This window comes from Chiloscyllium plagiosum, unplaced genomic scaffold (genome assembly GCF_037043375.1).
Source record: "Chiloscyllium plagiosum isolate Xiang-an unplaced genomic scaffold, Cpla_swu_hap1 HiC_scaffold_3, whole genome shotgun sequence".
NCBI classification, from domain to species: Eukaryota; Metazoa; Chordata; class Chondrichthyes; order Orectolobiformes; family Hemiscylliidae; genus Chiloscyllium; species Chiloscyllium plagiosum.
Genome location: NW_028270141.1, coordinates 121155420 through 121169036, shown reverse-complemented (window position 1 = coordinate 121169036; position 13617 = coordinate 121155420). Strand labels below are relative to the sequence as shown.

At 40.1% G+C, this 13617-nt stretch overlaps 1 protein-coding gene across 3 annotated transcripts in view; it reads left to right on the top strand.

The window, feature by feature from the left end:
- The window catches only part of ak9 (adenylate kinase 9), a 274249-nt gene that overhangs the window by 48229 nt on the left and 212403 nt on the right, over nucleotides 1-13617 (top strand). For all 3 annotated transcript variants that reach the window (XM_087983041.1, XM_087983046.1, XM_087983034.1), the window contains exon 10: nucleotides 4708-4809. In XM_087983041.1, the coding sequence (XP_087839167.1) occupies nucleotides 4708-4809 (102 nt within the window). The remainder of the gene's footprint in view (nucleotides 1-4707; nucleotides 4810-13617) is intronic.

The window sequence follows — 13617 nt, the reverse complement described above, 5'->3', positions numbered from 1 at the left end:
AGCTATCTCACAGGCTATTTAAGCAACAGCCTGACATAGTCATACTCACAGAATCAGATCTTACACATAATGTCCCAGATACCACTGTTACCATCCCTAGGTATATCCTGTTTCATCGGCAGGATAGAACCAGCAGAGTTGGAGGCACAATAGTATATAGTTGAAACGGAGTTGCCCTGAAAATCCTCAATAGTGACTCCAGACATCATGAAGACTCATTGAATCGGGTTAGACATGGGCAAGGAAACATCCTGCTATCCTTCCACGGCTGCTGAATTAGTGCTCCTCCATGAAATACTGAGAGTAGCAAGGCTGCAGAATATACCCTGGGTGAGGGGGATTTCAATGTGCATCACAAAGAGTGGCTTGGCAGCAGCACTGCTGATTGAACTGGTTGGATCCTTCAGGTCATAGGTGCTAATTTTGATCTATGGCAGATGGTAAAGGAGCCAACAAGAGGGAAAAACATACTTCATCCTCACCAATCTGCATGCCATCATTGCAGCTGTCCATGATAGTATCGGTAAGAGTGACTGTTGCACAGTGCTCATGGGGACAAAGTTCTGATTTCACATTTCCAATTCCAGGACATCCCTGCAGAAGTAGCTCAGGGTAATATCTTAGGCCCAATCATCTTCAGCTGCTTCATCAATGAAATCTCCTCCATCATAAGGTCAGAAGTGAGGATATTCGCTGATGATTCCACAATGTTCAGCACCATTCACAGCTCCTAAGATAATCAAAGTTTCATTTCCATGTGCAACATGGTATCCAGGCTTAATTTGAAAAGCGACAAGAAATATGCATGCTACACAAGCACAAGACAATGGCATCTCCAAGAGTCAATCTATGTTTCAGCCTTTGGTGATAATGGCATCATCATTACTGAATTCGCAGTACTGTCTAGAAGGATGAGGGCAGCAGATACTTGGAACACCAAGCCCTCTGTGTCACTTACCATTGTGACTTTGAAGTATATCATAATTCTTTCAACATCACTCAGTCGAAAGTCAAAACATCACTCAGGTCGGCGGCATGGCCTCACAGCGACAGAGACCCGGGTTCAATTCCCGCCTCAGGCGACTGACTGTGTGGAGTTTGCATATTCTCCCCGTGTGTGCATGGTTTTCCTCCGGGTGCTCCGGTTTCCTCCCACAGTCCAAAAATGTGCAGGTTAGGTGAATTGGCCACACTAAATTGCCCTTAGTGTTAAGGGCAAATGTAGGGGAATGGGTCTGGTGGGTGCGCTTCGGCGGGTCGGTGTGGACTTGTTGAGCCGAAGGGCCTGTTTCCACACTGTAAGTAATCTAATAAAAAAAATCTCGCAGCGCCTTCCCTAATAGCATTCTGGGTCCTCCTACAGAAAATGGCCTGAAGCAATTCAAGAAGGCAGCTTGCCACCACTTTCTCAAAGGTGATTCAAGATGGGCAGTAAATGCTGGCATGGCAGACACATTCACATTCTATCAATGACTGTTTAAAAATTCTCAATTTAAATCATTCCAATTTTATTTGAGTTTCACCAAAAATTCGACAATTTGAGAAACTCTTGGCTATGCATTTCTTTCTGTAATATTTTCTTTCAAACCATGGCTGAATTTTACATGCCCCAACTGAGTAGAGGGCTTGTAAAATTCCCCAGTTTCCTGAAAAGTAGGACTCAGTTCTTTACCCAGATATTCTCCCCTTGTGTGATGAATAAAAGGCTGGGAACCGACTCAGAACTTAATTAAATAAACCCTTCTCTACTTAGAGTTAAAGTTTAGTACTTAATATAAAACATGCATTCATTGCTACATTTGCATCTTCTTTCATCTAACAACTTCAAGTTTAACTCACTTTATTTAACTTCACTTAATCTTACTTTACTTAATCCACACTCAACCCTAACTCTTATTTTATAACTTTGGCTTGAATCAAATACTGCCCCAATTTCAATAAAGTGGCCAACATTTGTTCTCCATGTAGGTCTTGCTTCTTGGTTCTTTGTCTTCAAGTTGGGCAGTAATTGCTGGCAAGGCAGACTCATTCGCATTCTGTCAATGACTGTTTAAAAATTCTCAATTTAAATTATTCCAATTTTATTTGAGTTTCAACCAAAAATTCTACAATTTGAGAAACTCAAGCTTATGCATTTCCTTTGGAAGATGCAAAAAACTTGCATGTCGTTGGTGGAGTGGGAGGAAGAGTTGAAGTGTTCGGCCATAGGGCGGTGCAGTTGTGTAGTGCATGTATCCCGGAGATGCTCTCTGAAACATTCCACAAGTTGATTCTTGTCTCCCCAATGTAGAGGAGACCACATTGAGAGCAATAGACACAGTAGGTGAACTGTGTGGAAGTACAGGTATATCTCTGTTGGATGTGAAAGGATCCTTTGGGGCCTGGGACAGAGGTTGGTGGGGGGGGGGAGTTGTGGGTGCAGGTTTTGCACTTCTTGCGGTGGCAAAGGAAGGTGCTGGGAGTTGAAGGTGGGTTGTTGAGGGACGTAGAGCTAACAAGGGAATCGCGAAGGGAATGGTCTCTGCAGAACACACATAGGGGTGGGGAGGAAAATAGTGGGGTCTGTTTGTAGGTGGTGTAAATAGTGCAGGATGATGTGTTGTTTCCAGAGGTTGGTGGGGTGGAAGGTGAGGACATGGGGGGGGTTCTGTCCTTGTTGCGATTGGAGGGGTGGGGTTCAAGGGCAGAGGGGTGGGAAGATGTGCTGGAGGGCATCGTTGACCACATGGGAGGGGAAATTGCGTTCCCTGAAGAAGGAGGCCACCTGGTATGTTCTATGGTGGAATTGGTCCTCCTGGGAGCAGATGAGATGGAGGTCAGATGTGGAAGGATCCTTTCTGGCCTTGTCGGATGTGGAAGGGATTTACCTGTACTTCCACTCACGTCATCTACTGTGTCCGTTGCTCTCAATGTGGTCTCCTCTACATTGGGGAGACAGGACACCAACTTGCAGAACGTTTCAGAGAACATCTCTAGGACATAAGCACTAAATAACCTCACTGCCCTGTGGTTGAGCGCTTCAACTCATCTTCCCATTCCACCAAGGACATGCAAGTCCTTGGCCTCCTCCACCGCCAAACTCTAGCCACCTGATGCCTGGAGGAAGAATGCCTCATCATCTGCCTTGGGACCCTCCAACCACATGGGATCAATGTTGATTTCACCAGTTTCCTCATTTCCCCTGTCCCCCCCTCTAACTCGGCACTGCCCTCTTGAACTGTCCGATCTGTCCATCTCTCTTCCCACCGATCTGCTCCACCCTCCTCTCTGACCTATCACAATCACCCCTCACCTTCATCTACCCTATCGCATTCCAAGCTACCTTATCCTAGCTCCACCCCCTCCTATTTATCTCTCAGTCCCCTTGCGCTCCCCCTCCCCTCATTCCTGATGAAGACTTCATGATCGAAACATTTACTCTCCTGCTCCTCGAATACTGCCTGACTGGCTGTGCTTTGCCAGTACCATACTTTTCAACTCTGATCTCCAGCATCTGTAGTCCTCACTTTCTCACTGTAGCTCTTAACCAGTCTAGCAGCTATTTCTGCTGCTGGCCACCTGACCACAACCCCCACTTAACATTCTACTTCTTTATTGTTCAAAAGAGCAATAAGTTAATTGTCATTTATATCAGATGTAGTCAATTGATTTTTAAAGTAAATATATTCTACCCCATTTTAGAACAGTAATTTCAGGGAAACAAGTAAGTAATGTCTGGTAGAGTTTGAAACTAAAAGCTAACCATGCAAGGAGAAGGACTTGGGGATTTTGACAGGAAATGAAGTACTTTTTAAGTGTAGTCACTATTGTAAAGTAGGAAAATGTGGCAACCAATTGCACACGATGAGGTACCACAGAGAGCATTGAGACTAATGTCCTGATATTTTGTTCTTTAGTGACATTGCTTAAGGGGCAAATATTTGTAAAATCTCAATAGAATTTTTTAAGTCCAGATGGATAATTGATGCTTCAGTTCAACTTTCATGTGAAAAACTACATCTCAGACAGTGCAGCATATCATCAGTATTGCACCAGCATGTTATTGAGATAGTTATGCTCAAAATCCTAGGCTCATACTTGAATTCATGACACAATTCAGAAGTGAGCATACAATCAATCTAGCCACAGTTTACTCATTTGATTGCTATTGAGTGTAGAGAAATCCCTCCTCCCCATCAAAGTGCTTTCAAAAGTTTCATCTCAGTTCAAACTGAAAAATAAAATACAATATGACATAGATTAAATTATCCAAAGCATGTAGAATAGTTTACTTCAATAACAATAACCTTGATTTATTGAAAGAAATATGCAATTTTACCTAGAAATGAAGAACAAAAAGTTCTTTGGTCCTGTTACCTCATTTTCTTATGCTCACTACGACTTTATTTTCACCCTATTTATCATTACTTATGATGAATATCTTATTCTGCATTAATCTGTTTTTCCCATAATTTTAGCATTTTCTGCTGTCCTGTTTTCACTGTACTAAAATATAACATTAGGAATAATTTTGAGGATTTCAAAAAGTCATAATGAAAAGTTAAAGTGTTTATTTTAATTCATCTTTAATGCAGATACAAGTTATAAAATATGTTTTATGTGCAGATCATTAATGTAGTTGTTTGTAATTGAAAGTTGTATGTGTTCAATACAATATTTCTTTTTAAATATGCTTTTTGAGGAGTTTTCTTTCTCTTTACTCTTTAGTCAGTGATGTACAAGTTGGAATTCCTGGGTCTACAACCTGCAGCTCTAGTACAACCTCTATATGAAGAAGAGGAAGAAGAAATTTCAGAAGAAATTGATGATGTGAGCAATCTATTCAGGAGGAATAGTAATGTTCTATTTAAGAGTTGAACTAGTTTCTTAATTTGTTTTACAATTTATTTTGAATTCTCCATTCACCTTCACATCAGGCATTGCTACCCCTAGGCATCACTACCATAGATTAATATAGGTACATTTGCCTTGGGAGAAAGTGCTGCAAATGGTTCATGAAAAGGCCTTCATGCTAAAGAATAACATGCTTACAAGGTTGTATCTTATTTTTCAGAACGGACTTTTTGTTCAGTATATATATCCACAAACATTTGTTGATAAATTTATTTTGTATGTTAATCTTAGTTGTCAGCAAAACTTGGATTACTGAGAAAATCGATGGCCTTCTGCTTGATGCCTTGTTGCACAAAAAAATGTCTTGGCTTAAAATATGCATAAATGCTGTTTTCAGTTTTGTTTCTTTTCATTTCTAAAATTTGATCTATATATTGTGCCCCCATTAAATGATCCCTTACTCCCACATGTTCTGTCCATTCTTGAGTCATTTCATTGTCAAGGTAACTTGCATTGAGACATAATTCCATCTAAATATATGTAGCAGATAGTGCTCTTCTCTGATTCTCTTTATAGCAGTCATTGTAAAGTCATATTTTGGTACAATATGATGTTATTTCTTTGAACTTTATTCTTGTGATTTGAAATATCTATATTTTACCTAACCACCGAGTGTTTTTCCCAGATGTTGGAAGAATGGTTACAATTTAGAAAAAGATAATTTGGCAGTTCTTTACCACATATTTCTCTTAATCTACATTTAGAGCTCTTAAAAGTAACAGAAGTTTTCCTTGATTTTTTTCTTTCTGTTTTCATTTATGGCATTGGGAATCTAAATATATCTGTCGCAGCCTTCAATACAACACAAGGACTCTGCTCCATAACTCTCTGTGGCAAGAAGTTCCAATGACTCAAAACCTGCTGAGAAAATATTATTTTCTTCTCAGTCTTAAATGAACATTCTGAGAGTCTTTTTGGTCCTATATTTTCCCATGAAGAGAAATGTCCTCACAGCATTTACCCTTTTAGTCCCAGTTAAGAGGTTCTTGTGCAAAGTTAAAACACATAGTATTGGTGGTAGTATAATAGCATGAATGAGAATTGATTCGCAGACAAGCAAAAGAGAGGATGAATAAATTTGTAATTTTTAGAATAGAAGGCAGTGACAAGTATGGTACCACAGGGCCTCAGCTGCTCACTATTTGCATAATATATCAATGTTTTCAATGAGGGAATTATTATAATATTTCCATGTTTGTTGATGACATGACATTCGATGGAAGTGATGAGGAAGATGTCAAGAGGCATTAGAATGGTTAAGATAAGTTGAGTGAGTTGGCAAGTAAAAAGCAGATAAAATACAATATGAACAAATGTAAAGTTGTTGAGTTTGGTAGGAAAAATAGAATGAAAGACTGATTGTTAAATGGTGATGGATTTTGAAAGGGAACTTGAGTGTCCTTGTAGACTAGTCATTTAAAGCGAGTGCAGCAAGCAATTAGAAAGGCAAATGTTATGTTGCCTTCATTGCATAAGCATTTGAATACAGAAGTATGTAAATCTTGGTGAGACCTCACCTGTAGTCCTGTGTGCAGTTTTGGACTTTTTACCTCAGAAAAATATAGACAACATGGAGGGAGTGCAGCAAGTGTTAAGCAGTCTGATTCCTGGGATGACAAGTTTGCTTGAGGAGAGATTAGGTTGACTGGGCCTATATTCACTAGTGTTTAGAAGAGTGAGAGGAGAAGTATATCCAATTCTGACAGGGCTAGACAGACTGGATACAGGGATTATGTTTTACATGGCTTGGGGTTTGAGGGAGGGAGTGATGTGGGTCCGTAGAATCCAGAATGACAGGCAAGTTTCACGATACACAGACGTTTCAGTTTGAGATGAAGGAAATTTCTTCAGAGAGAAGGCTTTGGGGCTGATTATTATTAACAAAGAATTAACTCGATTTCTAAAGGTGACAAGGGATATGGAGAGAGAGAGGGAGAGAGAGCGAGAGACCAAGAATATAGCGTTGAGGTAGAGGGCCAGCCAAGGTCATATTGAGTGGTGGAATGGGTTTGATGGTCCAAATGGTATACTATGTTCTATGTTTTATAATGATCTCAGCTAACATTATTAGTGGACAAGTCAGATCCCAGACTGAAATCTGGCTTAATTGATGACTTTTTAAAAATTTTAATAAGATGGTCTTTCACTGAAGTGCAACCATACATTATTGTAGATTTGGATTTAGCAATAAAACAGAAGCTTCTTATGCAAAAGAAATAAAACTATAATGAAATAAACCAAACTATTTACATATCACACATTTACATACAATTTCATTAATCCAACTGGTATTAATTGCAGTAATAAAACGAGAGAGAATGAACTTCCCTATCCCACTTAGGATTTCACTCAGCTGTGGCTTCAAAACTGATAATTGGAATCTGATAGCCTCTTGCTGAAGCTTTCTTATAACTGAGCTTGAACTATCGCAACTTCAAATAAGTCCTTCAGGCTTTTAGCCAAATACTTCTGGTCTGGAACTTTTATGAAAGTTTTTCTGCCTATTTTTAACAATTCTAAATTATCTTCACTCTTTCTCAGGAATGATTGCTTTACACATCCACCTTCAACAAAGAGCCCCACAGATCTTCCCTATAAACTGAAGCTAAAAAGCTGTTTCCAGGCTATGGATGTTTCCTCTAAGCCCAAAAATAAATTCCTGAACCTTCTAACGAAAGCTAAATACACTGAACTGTTTACTTTGCTTGTAAATTCTCCCAATGTCAACAAAAATCCATTTCTCACCAGAAAGTATTTCTCTCTCACTGTGCTTTAAAAGAAATCACCATGGCTACAGAAGTTGATTAAGTTAAACATTAAATCCCTTGAGACATACAGAAAACTAATTTTCCACAAGTTCAAAATTCAAAAATCTGAACTGAAAAATAAATAATATTAAAATATATGTAAATCCCCCACCTTACCTCACAATTTCAAAAGTCACTCTTACCCCTGACTTCAGCTGGTCAAGGGCTTCATCATTCCTGATGGAGGTCTTTTGCCTGAAACATTGATTTTCCTGCTCCTTGGATGCTGCCTGACCTGCTGTGCTTTATCAGCACCACTAATCTGGACTTCAGCTGATCAAGCCTTGCTTGCTTAATCCTATGTCATAAAACACCCTGCCTATTTCAGGTATTAGTCCAGTAAACCTTCTCAAACTCAGTGCTTTTACATCCTTCATTAAACAATGTGACCAGTACTTTGCACATTTTCCAAATGTGGTCTCACTAATGCCCTATATAATTGAAGCATATTCTTCCTACTTTTGTATTCAGTTCCCGTAATGTTTACTGATAACTTTTTATTAGCTTTTCTAAATATTTGCTTTAGCTTCAAAATAATCTTCTGTGATTTATGAACAACCAGAACCCTCTCCATTTTAGAGTCTTGCAATCTTTCATCATTCAGTATTATGCTTTTTAAATTCTTCCTGTCAAATGATGCAAGTTCATATTTTTGCACTTTTATACTGCATTGTCACATCTTTGCCACCTTACTTAACCTATCAGTATATTTTTGTAATTTCCTGATGCCTTCTTCTCAATTTACTTTACTACTTATCATTTTGTTTTTAGCAAATTTTCCCATCATATCTTCCGTCACTTCATCCAAGTTAATTATATAAATTATAAAGGCAGTGAGGTCCATAAGACATAGGAGTAGAAGTAGGCCATTCAATCCATCAAGTCTGCTCTGCCATTCAATGAGATCATGGCTGATCTAATAATTCTCAGTTCCACTTTCCTGCATTTTCCCATGTCTCTTGGTTCCCTTATTGATTAATAATTTATCTCAGCCTTGAATATATTTAATGACCCATCCTCAACAACCCTCTGCAGTAAAGAATTCCACAGGTTCACAACCCTCTGAGGGAAGAAATTTCTCCTCATCTCTGTCTTAAATGTGTGATCCCTTCCTCTGAGATTATGTGCTCTGGTCCTAGATTCTCCCTCAAGGGGAAACAAGCTTTCAATGAACAAAGAAAATTACAGCACAGGAACAAGCCCTTTAGCCCTCCAAGCCTGCGCTGATCACATCCTTTATCTCAACCTGCTGGCTATTTTCAAAAGATCTGTATCCCTTTGCTCCCTGCCCATTCATGTATCTGTCTAAATACATCGTAAATGACACTATTGCTTCCGCCTCTACTACCTCCACTGGCAATGCATTCCAGGCCCCCACCACCCTGTACGTAAAGAACCTTCCATGCATATCTCCCCAAACCTTTCCCCTCTCACTTTGAACTTGTGACCCCCGAGTAATTAAGTTCCACACTCTGGGAAAAGCTTCTTGCTATCCACCCTGTGTATACCTCTCATGATTTTGTAGACCTCAATCAGGTCCGCCCCCCTCTCCACCCCCCCACCAACCTCCGTCTTTCTAATGAAAATAATCTATTCAATAATCTTGATAGCTAGCACCCTCCATATCAGGCAACATTCTGGTGAACGTCCTCTGCACCCTCTCCAAAGCATCCACATTGTTTTGATAATGTGGCAACCAGAACTGTACGCAGTATTCCAAATGCGGCCAAACCACTGTCCTATAATATGACCTGCCAACTCTTGTACTCAGTATCCCATCCAATTAAGGAAAGCATGCCATATGCCTTCTTGACCATTTTACTGACCTGCATTGCCACCTTCAGGGAACAATGGGCCTGAACACCCAGATCTCTCTGTATGTCAATTCTCCCCAGGACCTTCCCATTTACTGTATAGTTCGCTCTTGAATTGGATCTTCCAAAATGCATCACTTTGCATTTTCTCGGATTGAACTTGATCTGCCATTTCTCTGCCCATCTCTCCAATCTATCTATATTCTGCTGTATTCTCTGACAGTCAACTTCACTATCTGCTACTCCACCAATCTTGGTGTCATCTACCAATCTTGGTGTCATCTGCAAACTTGCTAATCAGGCAACTAATACCTTCCTCCAAATCATTTATATATATCACAAACAACAGTGGTCCCAGCACGGATCCCTGTGGAACACCACTGGTCACAGGTCTCCCTTTTGAGAAACTCCCTTCCACTACTACTCTGTCTCCTTTTGCCCAGCCAGTTCTCTATCCATCTAGCTAGAAAACCCTGGACATCATGCAATTTTACCTTCTCCATCAGCCTACCATGGGGAACCTTATCAAACACCCTGCTAAAGTCCATGTATATGACATCTGTAGCCCTTCCTCCTTTGTCCTTAATTAACTTTGTCACCTCCTCAAAACTTTTTAGTAGGTTTGTAAGACATGACATTCCCCACACAAAACAATGCTGCTCATTTCTGAGAAGCCCATTTTCTTTCAAATGGGAATACATCCTATCCCTTAGTATCTTCTCCAGCAGCTTCTCTACCACTGACGTCTGGCTCACTGGTCTATAATTACCAGGAGTATCCCTGCTACCCTTCTTAAATAAGGGGAGAACATTAGCAATTCTCCAGACCTCCAGGACCTCACCTTTGTTCAAGGATGCTGCAAAGATATCTGTTAAAGCCCCAGATATTTCCTCTCTCGCTTCCCTCATTTACCTGGGGTAGATCCCATCCGGACCTGGGGACTTGTCTACCTTAATGCCTTTTAGAATATTCAAAATCTCCTCCCTCCTTTTGTCGACTTGACCTAGAGTACTCAAAGATCTATCCCCAATCTCAACATCCGTCATGCCCCTCTTCCCAGTGAATACCAATGCAAAGTATTCGTTAAGAATCTCACCCATTTTCCCTGATTCCCCGCATAACCTTCCTCCTGTGTCCTTGAGTGGGCCAACCATTTCTCTAGTTACCCCCGTGCTCCTTATATATGAAAAAAGGACTTTGGGAATTTTCCTTAAACCTGTCTGCTAAAGATCTCCCATGACCCCTTTTAGCCCTCTCAATATCTCATTTCAGATTGGTCCTACATTCCAGATATTCTTCCAAAGTTTTGTCTGTCTTCAGTTGCCTAGACCTTCTGTACGCATCCTTTTCCCTCTTAGCTAGTCTCACAATTTCACCTATCATCCATTGTTCCCTAACCTTGTCATTTTGATCCCTCATTTTCACATGAACATACCTCTCCTGAACTCTAATCAACCTTTCTTTAAAAGCCTCCCAATATCGAATGTGGATTTACCCTCAAGCAGCTGCTCCCAATCTACATTCCCCAGCTCCTTCCGTATTTTGGTATAGTTGGCCTTCCCCCAATTTAGCACTGTTTCTTTAGGACCATGCTCATCTTTGTCCATGATTATTCTAAAACTGATGGAATTATGATCACTATTCCCAAAGTAATCCCCTACTGAAATATCAACCACCTGGCTGGGCTCATTTCCCAGCACCAGTATGGCCCCTTCCCGAGTTGTACTTTGTACATTCTGCTCTAGAAAACCCTCCTGGATGTTCCTTACAAACTCTGCTCTATCTCTAACACGAAGTGAATCCCAGTCAATGTTTGGAAAATTAAAATCTCCTATCACCACCACCCTGTTGCTCCTATATACTTCCATGATCTGTTTATATATTTGCACCTCTATCTCACGTTCGCTATTGGGAGGCCTGTGCTACAGCCCCAACATTGTTATTGTAACCTTCCTATTTCTGAGCTCTGCCCATATTGCCTCACTGCTTGAGTCTTCCATAGTGCCCTTCTTCAGCACTGACCCTCTATATCTGGAATCAGCTTTGTGAACCTGTTTTGGACTGCCACCAAAGCTAGTATATCTTTCCAAAGATAAGAGGTCTAAAATTGTTCACAGTATTCCAACTGTGATCTGACTAGTGCCTTATACAGTTTTAGCAAACCGTCCCTACTTTAATAATCTATTCTGTTGGAAATAAAGGCCAGCATTCCATTTGCCTTCCCTATTACTCGCTGAACTTGGATGCTAGTTTTTTGTGATTCATGCACAAGGACTCCCAAATCTCTCGGTTCCCAGCACTGGTTCTTGTTGTCACACTACTCGTTATATCTTGCCACCTGTAAAGACCTATTTACACATATTCCCTGCTTCCTATTAGCTAACCAATCTTGTATTCATGCCAATATGCTACCTGTATAAAATGAGATTTTATTTTCCGCAATAACATTTGATGTAGCATCTCATAAAATTTCTTGTGGAAATTTAAGTACAGTTCATCCACAGTTCGCCTTTATCCACAGCATGACATGCAGCCTCCCCAAACACCTCCAATAAAATGGTCAAACACAATTTCTCTTCCACAAAACCTGATTACCTAAGATTATCTTACCTAAGTGACCTGCTGTAACATCTTTAATAACAGCTGACATTTTGCCTATGACAGATGTTAAGCTAGTTGGCCTGTAGTTTCTTGCTTTCTGTCTCCTTCTTTGAAAAAAAGAGTTAGATTTGCTATCTTCCAATCGAATGAGAATGTCCCTGAATCAAGTGGCGTTTGCATCAACTGGCTCACGAGCTACATCTTTTCTTGGATAAAATTCATGAGGACCCAAGAATTTATGAGTCCACTGCTCCAACAATTTACTCAGTACCATTTCTTTGATGATTGTGATTTTCCTGAGTTCTTCCCTTCCTTCCATTTCCTGATTTATTGCTGCTTCTCAATTGTTATTTGAATTCTCTATTATAAAGGTACATACAAATTGCCAGTTTAATTCTTCTACCAATTCCTTATTTTCTGTTATTAATTCTCCAGTCTCACTTTCTACAGTGCCAATGCTCCCTTTGTAACTCTTCTCTTGTTAAATATTTATATATACTTTTGCTATCTGTTTTATCCCTATCCGTTTTCTCCCTGTCACTGTCACCGTTCCCTCAATGACCCTGCCCATAGCCTATTCCCAGACTTGAGTTGCTTATTTTTCCAGGAATCCATGGACTGCTATCTGATAAGTTCCCTGACTGTTATTGATCAGCCTCAAACTTACTGCTCATATTTATCTGTTGGTTATTTGTGTGTTTAGCTTTTGGATAGCAGAAGAGAGAATTGGAAATATCAGGAAATAGGGTAAGTTGGAGATTTAGAATGATAGAATCATACAGTGCAGAAGAGACCTTTCGGCCATTGAATCTGCAATGACAAAACAATCTTAAATCTACACAAGTTCCACTTTCCAGCACTTGACCCATGGCCTTGAATGCTATGACATTTCAAGTGCTCATCCTCAACTACCCCCTCAGGCAGTACATTCCAGTTTCCCATCACCCTCAGAGTGATAATATGTTTTTCAAATCCCCTCTAAACCTCCTGCCTTTCACCTTTAAAATTGTGTCTCCTTGTTATTGTCCCTTCAACCAAGGGAAACAGTGCTCTCTATCTGTCCTCTCTATCTATCCTACCTATGCCCTTCATAATCTTGTATGCCTCAATCAGGTCTCCGCTAAGTCTTCTCTGCTCTAAAGAAGACAATCTGAGCTTATCCAGCTGAACAACTACATCCCAGGCAATATTCTGGTGAATCTCCTCTGTAGTCCTGCCAGTGCAACCGCATCCTATTACAGTGTGGTGAACAGAACTGTGCATTATACTCTAGTTGAGACCTAACCAAAGTTTTGTGCACTTCCAACATTATTTCCCTGCTCTAATAATCTATGCAATGATTGATAACGACAAGTGTCCCATATGTCTTTTTAACTACAAAGTTTACCTGTCCTGCTTGTTCACAGGTTCCTTCTATACCTCTGAGATTCCCTGTATGCTGCCATTCATTGTTTCCATTTGCTTATTCCAAAGTGCATCACCTCACACTTACCAGGATTAAA